Here is a 23,111-nt window from a genome sequence, read left to right on the forward strand (position 1 = left end):
ACGACACACCTGCCGCACCACCACCTCCAGGGAACACAACAATTGAAATGACACGGGACGCCTCTTATCCCTCACCACTACACCCCGTCTCAGCCCCTTCAATGCCTGGCCCACCAAGAACCGCTTCGTGATATCTGCCAACCCCCGTAACTTACAACCGAAAGCAATGGCCGCCACGAAGCGATTAACCTTAGCGACCGTGCAACCCCGGGCGAACGCATCCCCCAACCAAAACAGCAAAGCCACCATCCTATCATCATCCGAGCACACATCACCCAAAGATCTCACCCACTCCTCCCATTGCCTCCATCCCGCCGCATACGACGACCACGTCGCACTGGCCAGTGAACGTTTAATCAATGCACCTGCCGCCTGGATACCAGCTCCCACAGATGACTGGGACAGTCCACCCCTGTTAACTCCGCGTCCGGGACCAGCTGCCGGAAACGATCCCACTGCGAGCGAGAAAGCGCGTCAGCTATACAATTCTCTACCCCGGGAACATGCACCGCCACCACCCACGCATTTAAACTCAAACAGGAAAGCACCAACTGACGCAACAAGCGAACCACTGGAGGGGACGACGCCGAAGTATTATTTATAGCCATCACCACCCCCAAATTGTCGCAATGAAAACGCACTTTTTTGTCCCGGAACCTGTCTCCCCAAATGGTGACCGCCACCACGATGGGAAACAGTTCGAGTAGGGCCAAGTTACGCGTCAGTCCCGCCTCCACCCATGCAACCGGCCATTTTCCCGCGCACCATTGACCTTTAAAGAACGCCCCGAACCCCACCGCCCCAGACGCGTCAGTGAACAATTCCAGATCGAAGCTATCTAACGCCCGGGACATCCAAAGAGAGCGCCCATTATACTGTGCCAGAAAATGGAGCCAGACCTGTAAATCTTCCCTGTGCTCTGCAGCCAGACGAATGAAATGATGGGGTTCCCGAACCCCCGCCGTCGCCGCTGCCAACCGCCGACAAAAAACCCTGCCCATCGGCATGATGCGGCAAGCAAAATTCAACTTCCCCAATAAGGACTGCACTTCACGTAGCGTAATTTTCCTAATCCGACACGCTCGCTTCACTACCAACCGCAAATCCCCCAACTTATCCTCCGGCAATCTGCACTCCATTGCTACGGAGTCGATAGTAATTCCCAAAAAACAAATGGTCGTCACCGGACCCTCAGTTTTTTCCAGAGCCAAGGGTACACCGAACTCCCTTGACACCCAATTGACCGTCTCCAACAAATTTGCGCAAACCCCCGAACACGACGGGCCAACGCACAAGAAATCGTCGAGATAGTGAGTAACTGATTCCACCCCCGCGACCTCCCTGACTACCCATTCTAAAAAGGAACTAAACACCTCAAAGTACGCGCACGACAACGAGCAACCCATGGGAAGGCATCGATCAATGTAATAATCCCCTTCCCAATAACATCCCAACAACCTCTGGCTGTCCGGATGAACCGGCAACAAACGAAACGCCGCTTGAATATCAGTTTTAGCCATCAGAGCCCCTCTTCCGTAACCACGTACCAATGCTACCGCCGCATCAAACGACGTGTAGACCACAGAACAGAGATCCTGGTCAATGCCATCGTTAACCGACGCCCCCTTCGGGAAGGACAAATGCTGAATAAGCCGGAATTTGTTACCTTCTCGTTTTGGAACCACCCCTAACGGTGACACCACCAAACCTGGAACTGGGATTGTGCTAAAAGGGCCCGCCATTCTGCCCAGATCAATCTCCTTCCGGATTTTTTCAGAGACTACCCCCGCATGCTGATATGCCGACTTAAGGTTGCGCTGCGTGAAAGGGACCTCATGCAAAGGGGGCGGAATAACGAAACCGTAACCAAAACCTAAACTAATCAACCGCGCCCCCTCCTTATTGGGGTACCTACTTAGAAAGGGGGCCATCTTTATGAGTTTCACCGGAGTCTCCCCCATAACCAGACGCACCGCTGGCTCCCCCTTGTCGTTTACCCTTCTTAAAACATTTAGACGCTCCATGTGACTGCCCGCTGCAATGTGAACACGCATGCTTGAATTTACAAGTCGCTCCAAATTTGCACTGCCCCTCATTGAACTGCCAACACGTCCCAAATTTTGAACCTGAGGCCTGACTACCCCCGCCGGAAGTTCCTGCTGCATTCCCGCTCCCGGGAAAGGACTGCCCCTGCTTATAAAGTGCCGTCACTTTCAACCATAAGGCTATGTCCTTATGGTCCCACCGTATATTCGGCCGCACCGCTTTCCTCTGCCGAAACTGCTCATCGTAACGAAGCCAGGCCTGGCCCCCATAAACCCGATGCGCCTCCCCCACCGCATCCAAATAACAAAACAAGCCGGAACAATTATCTGGCGCCTTTTCCCCAATAACACTCGCCAAAATTGCAAAAGCCTGCATCCAATTGACGAACGTTTTTGGAATCAACCTGTACCGTCTCTTTTCTTCCTCATCCTTTATTGTTTCATCCCGCTTCACCTTATCTAAATTAAACTTCTCCAGCGGAAGCAAGGAAAAAATCTCCACATACTCGTCTTTCCAAATCCTTTCCTTTACCTCCTGCTTTAAATGCGCCCCTAACGGGCCCTCATAACAAACATAAACCTCCCCGCGCGCACGATCATCAAGACGCACTCTCAACCCTATCAACCTCCTTTGGCGAGTCTGTTTGAACCGCCGCCGCCACTGCCACCGCTGCCCCGGCATTCAACCCCCCACCGTTTTGACGAACCGGAGCGCTTCCAACACTGCCCCCCCACACCGCGGCCGGCGCCACACCTGACGGTTCTTGGGAAGGGGAACCACCTAGCCGCCCCACTAACACTTTTAAACATCCCACTAACTCCGCCAAACTATCCCCCGCACCCGCCTGTAGCGACGAGACCCCCGACTCCGCCGCGACGCCCACCGCCGCGACACCCTCTACACCGATACCCGACATCAATAAAGCTGGAAATGGTAACGTAGGTGTCAACTCACCAGGCTGCCCAGGGGTTGTGAACCCGTCAGCCGGACCCCCATGTCCACGTGGAGAGGCCCGCCGCTCACCGTCCTCCAATGCTCCGGACTCCCTCTGGCGCTGTCCGCATTGGCAATGTGTGCACGGGGAATTCCGATTTTCGTCTGAGAAAAGGGGGGGTGACATCGCATCATCCAATTGGCCGAGCTCCAGTTCATGCCTCATCCGTCCCGCTGAACCAGCTCCAAGCTGTTCCGTCCCTGGCACTCCAACCACCGACCTCATCCTGCGACCTCTGGTCGTTTCCACCTCGACGACACCATGAGCCGACCCTCTGGCTGGCACATCACCATGCAGGGTCGCCGTTGCCCTTCCGCCACGTGCTGAAGAAGGAGAGGATGTGACCGGAAGTGAAGGCCGCGTCCTCCTCGCCGCTGCCGCCGGGCGCTGCCGCGTTTTGGGATTCCTCCCAGGACCAGACGAAAGAGCAGCGGCAGGCCGCCCTGGGGTCTGGCCTGCAGGGTCCATTGATGGGCTCCTCTTGCGCCGCCGCGCCCGCGGGATGTCTTCAGGACTCAGCCTTGCGGGCGGGCGCGAGCGCCTCGTGCTGCGCGTCACGCCGGGAGTGCCAGCCCTGGCCTGAGTCATGGGGGAAACGGGCTCTCCTCTTCTCCTGCCCGACCCCCTGGTACGCCGGTCCTGTACCTCGGCCTGCTCCAGCAGCCCCGCGACCACCGGCATGACAGAGCGCTCCCCGCTTGCTCCAGCCGACTCTGCTCGCTCCTGGACCGGAGCGCCCGATTGTCCCTGCAGCAGCGTCGCTACTCGTGCTCCGAGCCATCCAGGACCCTGAGAGGCTGCCGCGGCCCGCAACAGCTCCATAGCCTCCTCATCAGACGCAGCAGGGGTAACAAACATGTTCCTGCTTCTGTGTCCTGGCGAAGAGAGGGAGAGCACAAACAGGAAACAGGTACATCCCCTTCAATCCCCACCCCTTCTCACTCAAGCCCTCCTGCTGTCCCCCCCCCCTTTTCCTCTCATAGGCCAGCCAACTCTGTGTCCCTCCCATCTATTTTAGTCATGGAGGCCTTCCCTTATTCCTTTTTTCTTCTTTCAGTACGGCCTCTTCTGGAGATATTGCTCTAATGTCTGGTTCATTATCTATCTGATCATTGTTCTGTGGATGATAAGCGGTGGAGAAACCTAAATCAATACTTAAATTTGAACAAACTGTGAACCCCTGTCGGATACAATATTTTCAGGAGAACCATAAAGTCTCAGCACTTGTTGAACAAAGTAGCCAGCTTATCAGCAGAGGGCCAACTAGACAAGGTTATAAAATGGGCCATTTTACTGATCCTGTTTACAACAACCCAAATGGTCTCTCTCCCCCCGGATCTGGGCAACTCGACAATAAAGTCCATGGATATGTGTCTTCATGGTTAATGGGAGTGGGCAAAGGTTTTAATCGGCTAAAAGGTAATGCTGTAGATGTCTTATTGCGAGCACAGATGTCACGTTCCCAAACCAACCTTTCTACATCTTTCCTCATATCTAGCCACCAAACTGATCGAGACAAGGTCTTGCATATCTTAGTGATACCTGAATGACTCACCAACTTACTGCCATGACACGCTACAAGAACAGCAGGTCTAACGTTACTAGGAAGAAACAAGCATTGGGCGGGTTTCTCTGGAGGTGTCAAAGATTGAACCTGCAGAAATAAATCAGAAATATCCTGTGTTAGCGCTGTCACAATTTTATCAGGAGGAATGATGAAAGAAGGTACAGGGGTCTCCACATGTTGCTGTAGAAAACTGCGAGAAAGGGCATCAGCCTTAGGCCAGATTCACATGAGCATGTTCGGTCCGTGATATAAGGACCGTATGCCGGCAGTATTTCCCGGACCGAACACACTGCAGGGATCCAGGTTCCTATCGTCATAGTTATCTATGACGCTAGGAGTCCCTGCCTCACTGCGGAAAACTGGCCCGCACGGAAAACATGATTACAGAACGGGACAGTTTTCCCGCAGCGAGGCAGGGACTCCTAGCATCATAGATAACTATTACGATAGGAGCCCGGCTCCCTGCAGTGTGTTTGGTCCGGGAAATACTGCTGGTATACGGTCCATATATCACGGACAGAACACGCTCGTGTGAATCCGGCCTTAAGGTTTTTGGAACGTGGAACTAGATGAACGGAGCAGTCATACCCTCTATGAGGGGGGAAGAACATCGGCAGATTTTTCACACAAAACATTCACAAATTCTCTATACTCAACAGGCAGACCCCGGAGACTGGTGACTGTGACTAGAATCGGGTAAGTAAAACATCTCCCTGAACAAAACTTTCCCACTGCACTAATTCTCCTGAAGTGCAATCAAATACTGGATTATGGAGGAACAACCAAGGATACCCCAACATAATAGGATAGGAGGAAGAGAGAACTAACAGGAGAGAAATAGTCTCACAGTGGATACTTCCTTCTGAAAACTTCAGACCAGGAGTACGGGATCTTACTGATCCTCCAGACACATGAGTGTCCATCCAATGAACAAATGTCAATGGGTTTCCCCAGAGGTTCAGGGATCACCCCTAACTTCTTGGCAAAATCAAAATCTAGAAAATCTGCTGCAGCACCAGAATGAACAAAGGCCTGCATAGAAGAGTACATAGGAAGAGAGAACTAGCATTCACAACATCTCCATGCTGCTTTTATGGGATATAAGAGAACATTACAAGAAGGTGTATACGAAGAGAGAACTACAACTCCCAACATGTCCAGACTGTTATTAGGGGATATCAGAGGACATTACAGGGTAGAGTATAAGTGGAGTGGATTACAATTTCCAACATATCCCTGCTGCTATTCTGGAATATCAGAGGACATTACAGGGAGGGGTATACGAGGAAAGGACTACAGCTCCCAGCATGTACAGGCTGTTATTATGAGATACTAGAGGACATTACAGGGAGGAGGTATAAGAGGTGAGAACTACAACTCCCAGCATGTCCAGGCTGGTCACATTGTGGTGATGTCATCACAGGTCCTTCAGCGATTGTATCGTAAGATTTAGAGAGCAGGTGCTAGTCGGGTGTTCTTTCTGTTATCAGTAATCCCTGTATGAGTGTGTATACAGAGAGCTGTCAATCATTGAGTGACCCCGCCCACTTGACTCCTAAACCAAGACTGAGCAGGAATTTAACCCTTTCAGTTCCGACCTCTTTGGAGTAAGTTGTTATTTCTGGTCTTTGTAGTGGTCGGATGTTTTGTGGGACGAGTCGTATTTTGTAATGACATAATATTCGCTACATACAACTTATTCACTGACTTTTATACATTTCTTGTTCATGCCGTTCACCGTGCGGTTTAAGGGAATGTTCACATGTAGCATATACTACCCACAACACGCAAGGAAATCACACCGAATATTCACCCCAAATGGTGGACGTATAATCCTCCCGAATATCTACTACAGAAATACAACAACGGCGATCCTCACATCTCCGAGCGTTACCACAGCAACACGTCCCTGCTCTTTTGGCTGTGTCCAGGTGACCCGCAGTAGCGGATCATCATTAGGGCGGTTCGGGCGGCCGCCCCGGGGCACAAGGCTCCCAGTGGGAGCGAACCGGACATGACCGCATGGGCCCCCTCATGCCCGGTGGCGTCGCTAGCACCGGAGGGGGCCCCGGTGCTAGCGGCAGCCACATTCATTTGTATCTGAGTCCTCAAGACTCAGATACAAATGAATATTATAGGCTGCAGGCCTGGGAAGACTCCCTGCGCAGGCCGGTGTGATGAGGTAATGCATCACGCCGGTCTACGCATGCGTCTAGTCCGGAGGATTCACATGCGTCCAGCTGGAGCGGCCGCCGCGGGAACGGGTCAAGGTAAGTAAAATATATATATATTTTTTTTTTAGGTGGGGAGTTCTCCATTACACTATATACAAGGGGGTGAGTGATGTGTGTCCCTATATACAAGGGGGGAGGGGAGCGCTGTGGGCACTAAATACAAGGGGGGAGCGCTATGTGGCCCTATATGCAAGGGGGAGCACTGTGTGGCCCTATATGCAAGGGGGAGCACTGTGTGGCCCTATATACAAAGGGGGAGCGCTGTGTGACACTATATACAAGGGGGAGCGCTGTGTGACCCTATGTACACAGGAGGGAGGGTTGTGTAGCACTATATACAAGGGGGGGCTGTGTGGCGCTCTTTACAGGGGGGGCTCTGTGGCACTATTTACAAGAGGGGAGGGCTGTGTGGTGCTCTCTACAGGGGGGCTGTATGGCGCTATCTATAGGGGGCTGTGTGTAACGCTCTCTACGGGGGAATGTGTGTGGTGCTATCTATACAGGGAATGTGTGACATCTACAGGGGGCTGTGTGTGGCACTATCTATGGGGGGGGTGTAATAACTACAGGGGCTGTGTGTGGCACTATGTACAGGGGGCTGTGTTTATGTGGTGTTTTACAGTGTATGGTATTATATTCAGGCGCGAAGTGTTTGGTGCTATTATAGTTAGGGGCACAGTATGTGGCACCATGATAATTTTATTTTCGTTTATAGGTGTAGAAATGTTGGAAAAATGAGGAGCCGTGGCATTTGAGTGGCAAATTCTGCAGAAATGGGTCATGGCCGGGAGAAGTCATGAGCTCTGGACCGGATGGAGAAGAAAAGAGAAAAAAAAAACTACTAGAATCTGAGACATCGTCACCTGTGAGTCACTAGATTTATAAAGAATCTGTCACCTCTCCTGACATGTTTATTATAGGAAATCCTTGTATTTCACAAAAAGTATTTCTGCAGTCCAGGACTGATAGACAATTCCCCTTGTCAGGAGGATGTGTCCCAGCACAGTGTGATACTGTCAGTATGTAGGGACACAGCCCTGTGACAAAGGGAATCGGAACACCCATTTGTAAATGCTTGCCCAAAAGTAGTGTTAAGGCGTGGCAGGGCGGAAAGGGGGCCTAAGTTTGGGTAACAGCCCAGGACATATGGTCTACTTAATCTGCCACTGGTGACCCGTATAATGACATGTGACCTCTCCAGCCTGTGATTGGCTGCAGTGGTCACATGACGCTTTCTTTTTTATATATGTGTAACCTGCAGCGTTGCTGTGAACACGCGGTGGAGTTGCAGAGGATTCTGGGAACAATGGCGTTTGTTGCAGAACTTGACTTTCCCATTGAACTTAATGGGGAAATTCTGCAACCAATGCGCAGCAAATTATTTTTGGGGCGATAACAATTATTTATAGTTCAAAAAAATCCATAATAAAACGTTTTGTAAGTTGAAGGTTTTCTTTTTCTGTACATAATTAAAATTGCCAACTTATCATTACTCCACAATCTCGAGGCGAGGATCATGTTACAGAGGAGCCCCCTCCCAAACACTTAGATGCCTCAGTCACTATTGACCACAGCATTGAAGGGGTTAAATGGCCGTAATCTTAGTTCCCCTTAGGTCTCCGGCCTTTGCAGCAGGGTTTCAGGTCTTCTCTATGGCATGTGAACAACTCCTGAGCTGTAAATATCCTGTGCAGGAAGGGGTTAAATGAGCAGAATACAAGTTTATACTGATTCTTATCCCATAAAACAATGTATCACTCTGCTCCGCTCCACCTGCGCTGTAACATGATAAGAGATCACACTGCATGTTCCCTATATATAATGTAAACTCAGCTGCTGCAGAACCTCACAATTCATATCAAACACTGACTGCATAATAATAATAATCTTTATTTATATAGCGCCAACACATTACGCAGCACTTTACAATTTAGAGGGAACATGAAACAAACAGTATCAGACATTACATAGTGACAAAGTTCATTTACAATTCAAACCTGAGGAGTGAGGACCCTGCTCGCAAGAGCTTACAATCTATGAGGAGTGAGGACCCTGCTCGCAAGAGCTTACAATCTATGAGGAGTGAGGACCCTGCTCGCAAGAGCTTACAATCTATGAGGACATAAGGGAGACACAAAGTGTAATAGTGTTTGTTCTGTACAATGGTCCGGCCATTTTTATACACATGCGGTGGTGACATAAAGCTGCATGAGCCGGTCACCAGCCAGTATCCGTGTATGACGGACATGAAGAGAAGGAGTGTGAGGGAAACTTATTCTGATGACTAATCTAAAAGGAGGGCCATGGAAAGGAGTCAGATTAGGGAATGTTATAGGCCTGTCTAAATAGATGTGTTTTCAGGGCACGTTTAAAACTGTGGATATTGGGAATTAATCTGATTGTCTGGGGTAGCACATTCCAGAGGACTGGTGCAGCACGAGAAAAATCTTGGAGATGGGAGTGGGAGGTTCGAATTATGGAGGATTTTAATCTAAGGTCGTTGGCAGAACGTAGAGCTGGAGGAGGGAGTAGGTGTAAGGAGGTGCAGCACTGTGGAGAGCTTTGTGGGTGAGAGTAATAAGTTTGAATTTTATTCGGAAGGGGATGGGCAACCAGTGCAGTGACTGGCACAGATTAGAGGCGTTGGTGTAGCGATTTGGTCATAAAATATGAGCCTGGCTGCTGCATTGAGGATAGGGGAAGACCGACTAGTAATGAGTTAGGCTGGGTTCACACGAGCACATTAACGTCCGTAATGGACGGACGTATTTCGGCAGGAAGTCCCGGACCGAACTCAGTGCAGGGAGCCGGGCTCCTAGCATCATAGTTATGTACAATGCTAGGAGTCCCTGCCTCTCTGCAGGACAACTGTCCCGTACTGTAATCATGTTTTCAGTACGGGACAGTAGTTCCACGGAGAGGCAGGGACTCCTAGCATCGTTCATAACTACGATGATACGCGCCCAGCTCCCTGCACTGAGGTCGGTCCGGGACTTCCGGCCTAAATACGTCCGTCGATTACGGACGTTAACCCCTTAGTGACCAGCCCATTTTAGGCCCTAATGACCAAGCTATTTTATTCGTTTTTCTATAGTCGCATTCAAAGAGCTATAACGTTTTTATTTTTTCGTCTACATAGCTGTATGAGGACTTGTTTTTTGCGGGATTAGTTGTGCTTTTTAATAGCACCATTTTTGGGTACATATAATTTTTATATTAACTTTTATTAACCTTTTTGGGGGGGATTATAAAAAAAAAACTGAAATTCCGCCATTGTTCTATGCGTTTTTAAATTGACGCCGTTCACTATGCGACGTAATTAACATGTTACCTTTATTCTATGGGTTGGTACGATTACGGCGATACCACATATGTGGAGGTTTTTTTATGTTTTACGACTTTTGCACAATAAAAACACTTTTGAACTAAAATTATTTGTTTTTGCATCGTCGCTTTCCAAGAGCCGTAATTTTTTTATTTTTCCATCAATGTAGTGATTTTTTGGGCTTGTTTTCTGCGGGACAAGACGTAGTTTTGAATGGTACTGTTTTGGGGTAAATGGGACTTATTGATTCATTTTTATTATGACTTTTTTGGGGGGCAATGGAAAAAAATTGCAATTTCGCCATAGTTTTTTGCGTTTTTTTTTTTACACTTTTACTAAATAAAACCACTTTTTATGGAAAAAAATGGTTTTATTTATTTTTTTACTGTACTTTTTATTAATAATCTTTATTTCACTTTGATGACTGATTTTATTAGTCCCACTAGGGGACTTTACTGTGCGATCTTCCGATCGCTGCTATAATGCTCTGGTATACTTCGTATACCAGAGCATTATTGCCTGTCAGTGTAAATCTGACAGGCAATCTGTTAGGACGTGCCTACGGCGCGTCCTAACAGGCATATGTCCAGGGCAGACCTGGGGGCTTTTATCAGTCCCCCGGCTGCCATGACACCCCATCGGAGACCCGCGATTGCATTCGCAGGCCGCCGATGGGTGACAGAGGGAGCGCACTCCCTCTGTAAACAAAGTTAAATGCCGCGGTCGCTATTGACGGCGGCATTTAACGGGTTAAACGGCCGCGATCGAAGTAAACTTCGATCGCGGGCGTTGGAGCAGGAGCTCAGCTGTCATCAGACAGCAGAGCCCCGGCTCCTGCCTGCACGGGAGACCCGTGCAGGACTTAGACTAGGCTGACGTGAAAAGGCGTCAGCCTAGCCTAAAGCCCATTAGTGAATCACGTAAAAAGGCGTATTAGTGGTCACTAAGGGGTTAATGTGCTCGTGTGAACCCAGCCTCACAGTAGTCAAGACGAGAGTGAATCAGAGCAACAATGGGAGTTTTGGCTGTTTCCTCCGTAAGAAAAGGGCGGATTCTGGAGATGTTTTTGAGGTGAAAATGACAGGAGCATGAAAGTGATTCAATGTGAGGAGTAAAGGAAAGATCTGAGTCAAAAATAACCCCGACACAGCGGGCGTGCTGCTTAGTAGTGATGATAGTGCCACATACAGAGATGGAGACATCAGGTTTAGGGAGGTTAGTAGATGGTGGGAACACAAGGAGCTCCGTTTTAGAAAGATTCAATTTCAGATAGAGAGAGGACATGATGTTAGAGACCGCGGACAGACAATCACTGGTGTTCTGTATTAGAGCAGGGGTGATGTCATGGGAAAAGGCATATAATTGGGTGTCATCAGCGTAGAGATGGTACTGGAAGCCAAATCTGCTGATGGTTTGTCCAATAGGGGCTGTGTAGAGAGAAATGAGGAGCGGACCTAGGACTGATCCCTGAGTAACCCCGATAGCAAGGGGAAGAGGAGAAGTAGAACCAGCAAATGACACACTGAATGAGCGGTCAGAGAGATAGGAGGAAAACCAATAGAGAGGCGCGTACTTGAGGCCAATAGAGTGGAGCACGTTAAGTAGGAGTTTGTGATCTACAGTGTCAAAGGCTGCAGAGAGATCCAGAAGAATCAAGAGGGAGGATTTACCCTCCAATTTAGCTGCCAAGAGATCATTTGAGACTTTAGTAAGGGCAGTTTCTGTGGAGTGTAGAGTGCGGAAACCAGATTGTAAGATTGTTAGCAGAGAGATAGCGGATAATGCGAGAGTAGACCAAGCGTTCCAGGAGTTTGGAGATGAAGGGCAGATTAGAGACTGGTCGGTAATTGGCAGCACTGGATGGGTCAAGAGTTGGTTTTTTCAGTAATGGGTTTATAATGGCATGTTTAAAAGAGGAGGGAAAGATACCAGAGGAAAGAGAGAGATTCAATATTTTAGTCAGGTGACTAGTGACAGCTGGGGAGAGGGACTGAAGGAGGTGTGAGGGGATAGAATCACTAGGGCAGGTAGTAGGACGAGAAGAAGAGAGGAGCCTAGAGACTTCTTCTTCTGTTATTGGGTCAAATGCTGAAAGTGAAGAAGAGGGAGTGCGGGAGGGAAGGGGATCGATGTTACTAGGGGACTGAGAGATATCATGGCGGATGTTGTAAATTTTAACTTTAAAATAAGTGGACAGGTCTTCAGCGCTGAGATCTGTGATTGGCCTCTGCACTTTAGGACTAAGGAGGGAGTGAAAATTATCAAAGAGGCGTTTTGGCTTATTAGATAGTGTGGAGATGAGAGAAGTGAAATAGACTTGTTTGGCTCGGTGAAGGGCAGAGTTGTAAGTTCTCAGCATAAATATGTAATGGAGGAAATCTGCAGCCAACTGCGATTTTCTCCACAGTCATTCGGCACATCTCAAGCACCGCTGAAGAAAGCGAGATTGAGGTGTGTGCCAGGGTTGTCGTCATCTTTGTCGGGTGGTTCGGAGTGTAGGGGGGTTGCTTCATCCAATGCATTCTTGAGAGTGTTATTGTAAAGTTTGGCAGCCAGATTGGGACAGGAGAGGGAAGTGATAGGGGACAATGAGGACTGTAGACTGTCTATGAGTTTGAGTGTTAATGGCATGTAGATTTCGGTATGTCTGATATGTATGCATGGCCTTAGAAGGCAGAGAATATTTGATAGTAAAGGAGAGAAGGTTGTGGTCAGAAAGCGGGAGCGGAGAGTTAATAAAGTCAGAAACTGAGCAGAGACGGAAGAAGACCAGGTCAAGCGAATGCCCGTCTTCATGTGTAGGAGAATTAGTACGTTGTGACAGACCTAGGGAGGAGGTTAAAGATAGAAACTGGGAGGCAGATGGGGAGATTGGGTTATCAATGGGGATGTTGAAGTCACCCATGATGAGAGTGGGTGTTTCGGAGGAAAGAAATTGTGGAAGCCAGGCAGCAAAATGATCCAGGAATTGGCGGGGTGAGCCCGGGGGACGGTAGACAACTGCCACTCAGAGGGAAAAAGGGTGAGAGTCTGAGGGTGTGGACTTCAAAAGAGGTAAATGTGAGTGAGGGGACTGGGGGACTGCATAGTGTGCACGTCTTGTGAGATGTCAGGAGTCAGGTCTTCATTGTCTGGAGGGGAAATGTCTTCATTTTACTCTTCTCACCTGAGAGATATGCCATAAATGTCTGATATATGGTGGTCCCTCCTCTATGTGGAGAATGGGGGTACCCCGACCCACCTGATGAGGTGATGACTGCATCCAGGTGGAGAATGAATGGAGAGGTGACCACACATGTGCACGACTCTCTCCATTCACTTGTATAGGAGTTCCAGAAACAGCCAAGCACAGCCAGAGGTGGAGCCGCATCTATTAGACATTTCTGGCATATCCTGGGGAGAAATGTCTGTGTTGGGAATACCCCTTTATTCCATGTGGTGACGGCTCTGAGAAGATGTTTCTCTCAATGATGAATAAGTGAGGTTCTGTATGTCACACATGATGTTGTCCCCTGTATGATTTCCATCTTCTCCTTTCTTTATAAAGACGTCTGCAGTACTAGATCCACCAGTTCCTCCAGTTTTCTCATCTTCTCCTCCACAACATTCCTTCTCCTGAATGACCCACCAAGGATGGACAAGGACAGGAATGAGATGAGCAGAAGAATATTAGACTTCACCTTGGAGATCATCTACCTGTTGAGCGGAGAGGTAAACTTTTCTACATTATAGAACAAGTCACACATACAGTGAAGGAAATAAGTATTTGATCCCTTGCTGATTTTGTAAGTTTGCCCACTGTCAAAGACATGAACAGTCTAGAATTTTTAGGCTAGGTTAATTTTACCAGTGAGAGATAGATTATATAAAAAAAAAAAGAAAATCACATTGTCAAAATTATATATATTTATTTGCATTGTGCACAGAGAAATAAGTATTTGATCCCTTTGGCAAACAAGACTTAATACTTGGTGGCAAAACCCTTGTTGGCAAGCACAGCAGTCAGACGTTTTTTGTAGTTGATGATGAGGTTTGCACACATGTTAGATGGAATTTTGGCCCACTCCTCTTTGCAGATCATCTGTAAATCATTAAGATTTCGAGGCTGTCGCTTGGCAACTCGGATCTTCAGCTCCCTCCATAAGTTTTCGATGGGATTAAGGTCTGGAGACTGGCTAGGCCACTCCATGACCTTAATGTTCTTCTCTTTGAGCCACTCCTTTGTTGCCTTGGCTGTATGTTTCGGGTCATTGTCGTGCTGGAAGACCCAGCCACGAGCCATTTTTAATGTCCTGGTGGAGGGAAGGAGGTTGTCACTCAGGATTTGACGGTACATGGCTCCATCCATTCTCCCATTGATGCGGTGAAGTAGTCCTGTGCCCTTCGCAGAGAAACACCCACAAAACATAATGTTTCCACCTCCATGCTTGACAGTGGGGACGGTGTTCTTTGGGTCATAGGCAGCATTTCTCTTCCTCCAAACACTGCGAGTTGAGTTAATGCCAAAGAGCTCAATTTTAGTCTCATCAGACCACAGCACCTTCTCCCAATCACTCTCAGAATCATCCAGATGTTCATTTGCAAACTTCAGACGGGCCTGTACATGTGCCTTCTTGAGCAGGGGGACCTTGCGGGCACTGCAGGATTTTAATCCATTACGGCGTAATGTGTTACCAATGGTTTTCTTGGTGACTGTGGTCCCAGCTGCCTTGAGATCATTAACAAGTTCCCCCCGTGTAGTTTTCAGCTGAGCTCTCACCTTCCTCAGGATCAAGGATACCCCACGAGGTGAGATTTTGCATGGAGCCCCAGATCGATGTCGATTGACAGTCATTTTGTATGTCTTCCATTTTCTTACTATTGCACCAACAGTTATCTCCTTCTCACCCAGCGTCTTACTTATGGTTTTGTAGCCCATTCCAGCCTTGTGCAGGTCTATGATCTTGTCCCTGACATCCTTAGAAAGCTCTTTGGTCTTGCCCATGTTGTAGAGGTTAGAGTCGGACTGATTCATTGAGTCTGTGGACAGGAGTCTTTTATATAGGTGACCATGTAAGACAGCTGTCTATAATACAGGCACCAAGTTGATTTGGAGCGTGTAACTGGTCTGGAGGAGGCTGAACTCTTAATGGTTGGTAGGGGATCAAATACTTATTTCTCTGTGCACAATGCAAATAAATATATATAATTTTGACAATGTGATTTTCTGTTTTTTTTTTTTAAATATAATCTATCTCTCACTGGTAAAATTAACCTAGCCTAAAAATTCTAGACTGTTCATGACTTTGACAGTGGGCAAACTTACAAAATCAGCAAGGGATCAAATACTTATTTTCTCCACTGTAGGTAAGGGGCAATACATAATAGGAAGTAATAGGAAGAATACAGTGTCCTCTATAACAGCGTTCAGACCTTCCAAGTGACGTCAAGAAGCCACCAGCAGAAAAGCTGAAGATCAGCCACCAATATGGTCAGTTATGTGTCATGTCACCAATGCAGCAATAGTAATGTTGTAGAGCAATGAGAATGACATGGAACCAGGAGAATCAGAATGACATCTATATAGAAAAAGATGACGGTAGGAGGAGAGCACATGGTCCATCTATTCCCACAATCTCTCTCTCTCTACTTAGGGGGGAATACTGTGTTCAGTTCTCTAAGTGTCTCTCTCCATACACAGGAGTACACAATAGTGAAGAGGACATCGGGTGACTGTACGACTCCCATCATCCATGAGTCAGGAGGATGGAGCAGTAGTCCGAGCCCCATCACAGAGCCTCCCCCTCACTCCAGGATACATGAGAAGAAGATCTTAGAACTGATCTACAAGATGACTGAGCTGCTGACTGGAGAGGTGACACTGCTGGGAATGCTGGGAAATTCTACATTAACAGCACTGGAGGTGTCTGGGTTATGACTGTATCATTGTGTGTGTCAGGTTCCTATAAGGTGTCAGGATGTCACTGTCTATTTCTCCATGGAGGAGTGGGAGTATCTAGAAGGACAAAAGGATCTGTACGAGGAGGTCATGATGGAGGACTACCGGCCGCGCACATCACAAGGTGAGAAGAGACAGATATATATTGGCATTACTGTGGGCACAGGCTGTACTGACAGCCAAGTATTAATAGCGTCATGTGCTGTACATATACACGTGTGTGCAATGACAAGAAGTGTAGGAGCTACACAATTTTGGCTCCTTTTACATCACGTTAGATCCCTACGTTTCGTGCTGCCGGCTGCTCATAGCTCTGCATTAGAGGTCACATTACATTGTACAGCGCTGGCAGCCGTTCTGGATACGGGAGCATGGAGACAAGCAGGAAGCCCTGTCTCCTAATGCAGAGTTATGGGCAACCGGCAGCGCGGACTATGGGCAGTCTGTGCTGTAATTAGAAGTAAACATGATAATACAAGTCATTTAAAAAACGATTATCGGCACATTCCGGCAGTATAATAGTTTTCTATATAATGTCAGTATAACTGGAGTTACTCTTTAATATTACAAGTTATGGGTACTAGATTCTGGAGATGGGACGATGATCCAGGGATTTATTGTGATTTCCAGATTTGGGGTCAGGAAGGAGATTTTCCCCTAATGAGACATTGTCATCCAACTCATGGGGGTTTTGTCTTCCTCTGGATCAACACAGTCGGATTATAGGTTGGACACGATGGACTTGTGTCTTTTTCCATCCTTAGTAACTATATAACACAGAATGTATGGAGCAAAGTTTGCCACTAATATAAAGTACGATGTGTTCACAAAAAACAATCTCACAATAATTTGGATAAAAAAAAGCTTAATCCCACTTGTGCTATGTGCACCTTCTGTAGGCATATTTTTTTTATTTAATTGAATATATGATTTAATTTTTTTTTCATTTGACTTTCATTTAGCATTTCTTCCTTTTTACGATATAGCGGTTATGTGTCCTCTATACACAGGAGCTGGATCATTCACTATCAGCTGAATGCGTAAGTGAAGTGAACTGACGACTCGGCTGAGAGCGGGTCCTGTGTGTCCATGTTCATCACCTTAGATGCAATCGATACTATTGTGATCCTGTGTGTTAGAGACACAGGACCCGCTCTCAGCCGAGTCATCACGTCATTTCACTTACGGATTCGACTAATAGCGAATGATCTAGCTCCTGTGTATAGAGGAGACATAACAGCTGTATCTTGAAAACAAAAATAAAAACTTTTAATAAAAGTCAATTGGTGCAGAATCACGTACATGCACGACATAGAAATGCAGCCATTCCGCCTTACATGTACGTTATTGCGATCATTCTGGCACAGAAGCTGTGCCCGCACGATCACTGCGGGAGCCCAATCCACACCGTTTAATCCCAAACCTCCAATTCCCACCGTTTAACCCCCTTAATGCCACCATTAATATCGACCGCAACATTTAAGTTGTTTGACAGAGGGAGCTCCTTCTGTCACCGATTGACGGCCCGCGATTGCTGACCGTGACAAGTTGCTATGGCAGCCAGGGGCCTAACAAAGGCCCCCAGGCCTGCGTTGGCTGTATGCCTATAAGGCCGTGCCAGAGGTACGGCCTAATAGATTGCCTGGCCGTTTTACATTGACAGGCAATAATGTTTTAGTATAATGAGTATACCAAAGCATTATATCTGAGATCAGGAGATCGCATGGTGAAGTCCCTAGTGGGACTAAAAAAAAAATTAAAACCGTTAAAACTAAAGTTTATTAAAAAAATAAAAGAAAAAGATTACAGTGAAAAGTAAAATAAACCCATACAAAGTTTTCCATACAAAGTTTTTACTAGAAGTGTAAAAACAAAACAAAAACATACACATATATATGGTATCGCTGCGATCGTAACGACTCGAGTAATAATGTTAACCCATTAATTAAACCGCTGGGTGAACGACGTACAAAAAAACACAAAAAAATAATGGTGAAAATGCTTTTTTCCCATTCCCCCTGCCAAAAAAATAAAATAAAAGTTAATCAATAAGTCCCATGCACCCAAAAATGATACCAATAAAATCTACATCCCTGTATGCTTTAGTATTCTGTCCTGCAAGCCAAAGTGCTGTCGGATAGTTAGGTAAATTTCCTGTGTACTGTAGCGATGCATCTGGTTTCCAAGGGAGGCTTTCCCGCCTCCTCTACCTACGTATCGACGAGTCATACACGTAGCTATGACGGGCCACTAGCCCAATCCCTCTCCTCTTCTGCCCACTTCCTCTGACTAGATGTGACGCTGACGCTAGTCTGATATTCAGCAGCCAATGGGGAAACAAGTTTCTTCCTGTATATTTATGTCCGCTCTGGTAGGTTGTACATCTGTGGATGCGGTATTGAGGATAGGGAAATTGCGGTAGGTTATTTAAGGAGACACCATTGTTCCCGCGAGTGTTATTCAAACAGCCATCTGCCCTGAAGATGCCACTATAGGTGGTGGAACATGTAGGGAGGCTGTATTAGGGCTCAATTTTAATGCACAAATCCATGTAGACTAGCCTGACAATCAATAGGTACTTATTTGGGGCAGAGATAGAAGTGACCGCTGAGCTGAATGAATAGGAGGAATGCCTCCATGCAATATGTATCTTAAAGACTTTTTGAATTTTAGATTTGTAGGGCAACAATCACTATTAGAACAAAAAATAGACCCCAGTAGTTGGCGGGTGTGTGAAACAATACAAAATTCTAATATGCCTGGGGCATAAGAAAACCCAAATTTCCAACTACTATGTGAAGTCATAAAATAAAGTGAAAATTATTAACTTTAATTAACATGAATGCAAACGACACAAAACATACAGGGTTAAAATTGGGCAATGGGGTCTAGCAATATATGACAAGTACGAAGTGTAGCTAGAGTATTAGAGTGAATACGTTTGGTGTATGACAGCACAGGACAGCGGCTGCAGTACGCTGAACGGACACCGAAGAAAGCCAATATCGATTCAATTGTAATTGCTAGACAAACATTGAAGTATTAAAAGCAAAGAAGCCCCCCCGACATGTTTCGCTATGTTGGGTCCTCAGGGGTATATTGGGGCACAGAAAAAAATGCCTCGATGTGCATTTCGCCTAAGACCGGCTTCGTCAGGAGCCTCCTGACGAAGCCGTCTGACAAAGCCGGTCTTAGGCGAAACGCATGTCGAGGCGTTTTCCTGTGCCACATCTCTTAACGTGCCCTACACCATGTCTTTGGATACGTTTTCGAATCTATATTTCTGGTGACTCATTTAAGCTTACATCGGCATTGATTTTATTGAACAAATCTCCTAATGATAACAGATTTTTTTTTAGAAGTAAAAAATCTCAAAATGCACTTTTTCAAATTATTATCCACAACCGAGATCAAAACATGTTAAAGGTTGTAAAGAGAACTAAAATGTTCATTTGTTGAATTTGCAGCATCAGGAGGTCATATTTACAGAAATCAAAAGCTCTTTCAATAAAAAAAAACTGAACAGGCCAAGTTACATGTTAACATAGGACCCCTTCACAATCACCTTCACAATTCTTGCATCCATTGAATTTGTGAGTATTTGGACAGGTTTCTGCTTGAATATCTTTGCAGGATGTCAGAATAACCTCCCAGAGCTTCTGTTTTGATGTGAACTGCCTCCCACCCTCATAGATATTTTGCTTGAGGATGCTCCAAAGGTTCTCAATAGGGTTGAGGTCAGGGGAACATGGGGGCCACACCATGAGTTTCTCTCCTTTTATGCCCATAGCAGCCAATGACAGAGAGGTATTCTTTGCAGCATGAGATGGTGCATTGTCATGCATGAAGATAATTTTGCTCCAGAGGGCACGGTTCTTCTTTTTGCACCACGGAAGAAAGTGGTCAGTCATAAACTCTACGTACTTTGCAGAAGTCATTTTCACACCGTCAGGGACCCTTAAGGGTCCAACCAGCTCTCTCCCCATGATTCCAGCCCAAAACATGACTCCGCCACCTCCTTGCTGACGTCACAGCCTTGTTGGGACATGGTGGCCATTCACCAACCATCCACCTGGACCATCCAGGGTTGCACGGCACTCATCAGTAAACAACACGGTTTGAAAATTAGTCTTCATGTATTTCTGAGCCCACTGCAACCCTTTCTGCTTGTGAGCATTGTTTAGGGGTGGCCGAATAATAGCTTTATGCACACTTGCAAACCTCTGGAGGATCCTACACCTTGAGGTTGGCGGGACTCCAGAGGCACCAGCTGCTTCAAATACCTGTTTGCTGCTTTGCAATGGCATTTTAGCATCTGCTCTCCTAATTCTATTATTTTGTCTGGCAGAAACCTTCCTCATTATGCCTTTATCTGAACTAACCCGTCTGTGCTCTGAATCAGCCACAAATCTTTTCACAATAATTAAATGTTTGACACTTAAATCCAATGTGCATAATAATTTGGAACACGGTGTATATATACCCATATGGATAACACGAAATATATATGAATAGTGGAGATGGACATGCACAGATATAAAAAATGTAAATATTCATAGTATATACAAATAATAAATAAATATAAATAATGAATAACAAATACAATATCTAAATAATATATAATATACAATATGAAAAAAATTATTATATGAAAAAAATTACATACATAACGCAAAGCAAACATACATGAGTGCATGATTGAAGTGAAATAGAGTGAGAAGTGTGCATCGAAATGTATATAAATATGTATAAACATATATGAAAAAAGAAAATCAAATATATGAAAATACATATATGTGAATAATACATAAATATAATAATAAATATAGAAATTTCCAATGATCTGATGAAATAAATAAAATGTGCCAAAAAATGAAAGTGAAAAATAATAAAAAATGAAATAAAAAGTGACAACAAAAAGTGCTCAATACATTTAATCATGATTATCTAGACAAAATAAAGGTGACAATAAACCTGTATTATTATTAAGAACATATAAAAATATATATGTAATAAAAAGTGTGTGTACATTACATAACTTCATAGTGCAAAAAACAATCATGTAAATCATGAATAATGCTAATCAAATGCAAATAAGAAATACAAAATATATAAAAAAATTAATAAAAATAATAATAAATTGTGATATGAAAAATATAATAAATACATAATAAATATATAAATAAAATGAAAAAATAAAAAAATATACATAATGGTAGAATGAAAAGAGAATAATAAATAATAAACAATAATAAACATATAAAGTAAAAAATAATAATAAAAATATAATAATTTATTAATAATATAAAATATATAATAAATAGTAAATAATAAATAAAATAAAAAATAAATAGTAAAATAAAATAAAAATATGTATAAACAAAAATCTTCAAATGAATCCATCTCAGAAGTCGTTCAATTCAATATTCAACTTGATTGTGAACCAATAGCTCCTCCTTCTCCACCAAAAAGGCATGTTCCATGTACCACAATATATAAAACTGAAAAATAGAAAACAAGAATAAAAAAACATGAAAAAAACCCTAGATGCATAAAATTCACGCAAGTTGGAAACTCATAGAAAGGGCTAGAACCTAGTGGCTTCATTTAGACCAAAAGGTGCCACTGTGTTAAGTAGAATGATCCATTTCATCTCTTTCCTCAATAAGGCCGAGCGTACATCACCTCCTCTCCAACCCAAAAGGATTCTGTCAATCCCCCGTACCTTAAAGCTTTTAGGATTACAGGAGTGGTGCTCACGAAATGTAGGGGGATAGGCTGAAGTTTATCAACATCCTGTGCATTAGCAGCTAATTGTATTTTGCTCACGTGTTATAAAACTCTTACCTTAAAGGAACAGTGTCATCACAATTTTTTTTTAAATATGTTAAAGATGTTAGTGCTTTATTAAAAACGTTTATATTTATTTGTGTGTTTGTGTTTTACTTTTTCTTATTTTTACACTTTTTCTTCCCTATGGGGGCTGCCATTTTTTTTCCATTTCTGTATGTGTCGATTAACGACACATACAGACATGGAATACGGCAGCCACAGTCCCATAGGGACTGCGAACGGGGCCCATTCGCAGTCTCTATGGTGTACGCCGTCTGTGTGAACGGCGTTCACACAGTTCAATTTGAAATGCGCGCCGTCCGGCACCATTTTCCTGTGGACCGGAAGTCGCGGCCGGACAGTAAGATTACTACTTCCGGTCGCGGCTTCCGGACTTGTGCACATGGAGCAGCGGCAGCAGACGGAGCGGATGGACCGGAGGGAGCGGCGGCGACTGGAGCAGGTAAGGGATTTCTATGTATGTTTGTGTTCAGTGCGTGTTTACTACTGTATGTAAACCTTCTACACTGTGTGTTAGCTCAAAAAATGGCGACACACAGTGTAGGAGGTTAGACCGTTCAAACCCCTCGTTTCTCCCGGCACTAGCCAGGATAAAGGAGGGGGGGATTCTCAGAGCTCACTAGAGCGAGTGCTTTTTTCCCAATTTAGCAGCAAAAAGCAATGTGGTTGCTTTACCACATGCAATGCTGCAATTTTGGGGAATAGCTCCATCTAGCAATGGGAAATATTATAAATTAGAATCTAATTTATAATATTTCCTGACTCGTGTTACAGGTGATATTGTACACTATCTTAAACTCCTTCTTTCTGTCAGAGCTATAGAAGTTAAAAACACGTGAGATGTGTTTGCAAGCTGCACACTTGCCACAGTTGAAGGTACTCCAAGGGGGGGCACGACTACCAAAAGGATTCTTAGGAGGGCTGGGAAGGTAATGGCTAGATGTTAAAAGGTCTCTTAAGTTTTTGGATCTTCTCCAAGTAATGGAGGGATAGTGAGGTAGAACCCTTGCCAAATCACAATCCGTAAGTAGAACACTCCAGTGTTTCTGTAGAATACTGCGGATCTCATTCCACTGAGGATTAATAAATGTTATAAACCTCACTTTTTGTTCAAAATGATTTTTCTTTTTGATCTTACTTAGAATGTTTCGCTC

The 23,111-nt window shown here is 45.3% G+C and overlaps 1 protein-coding gene across 1 annotated transcript in view; it reads left to right on the plus strand.

Annotated features, from left to right (window-relative positions):
- Positions 1 to 4,320: 4,320 nt before the first annotated feature.
- Positions 4,321 to 23,111, plus strand: part of LOC142707956 (uncharacterized) — a 150,863-nt gene continuing 132,072 nt past the window's right edge. The window contains exons 1-4 of the mRNA XM_075848354.1: positions 4,321 to 4,459; positions 13,714 to 13,877; positions 15,847 to 16,020; positions 16,105 to 16,202. Of these exons, the coding sequence (XP_075704469.1) occupies positions 4,321 to 4,459; positions 13,714 to 13,877; positions 15,847 to 16,020; positions 16,105 to 16,202 (575 nt within the window). The remainder of the gene's footprint in view (positions 4,460 to 13,713; positions 13,878 to 15,846; positions 16,021 to 16,104; positions 16,203 to 23,111) is intronic.

This window comes from Rhinoderma darwinii, chromosome 1 (genome assembly GCF_050947455.1).
Source record: "Rhinoderma darwinii isolate aRhiDar2 chromosome 1, aRhiDar2.hap1, whole genome shotgun sequence".
NCBI classification, from domain to species: domain Eukaryota; kingdom Metazoa; phylum Chordata; class Amphibia; order Anura; family Rhinodermatidae; genus Rhinoderma; species Rhinoderma darwinii.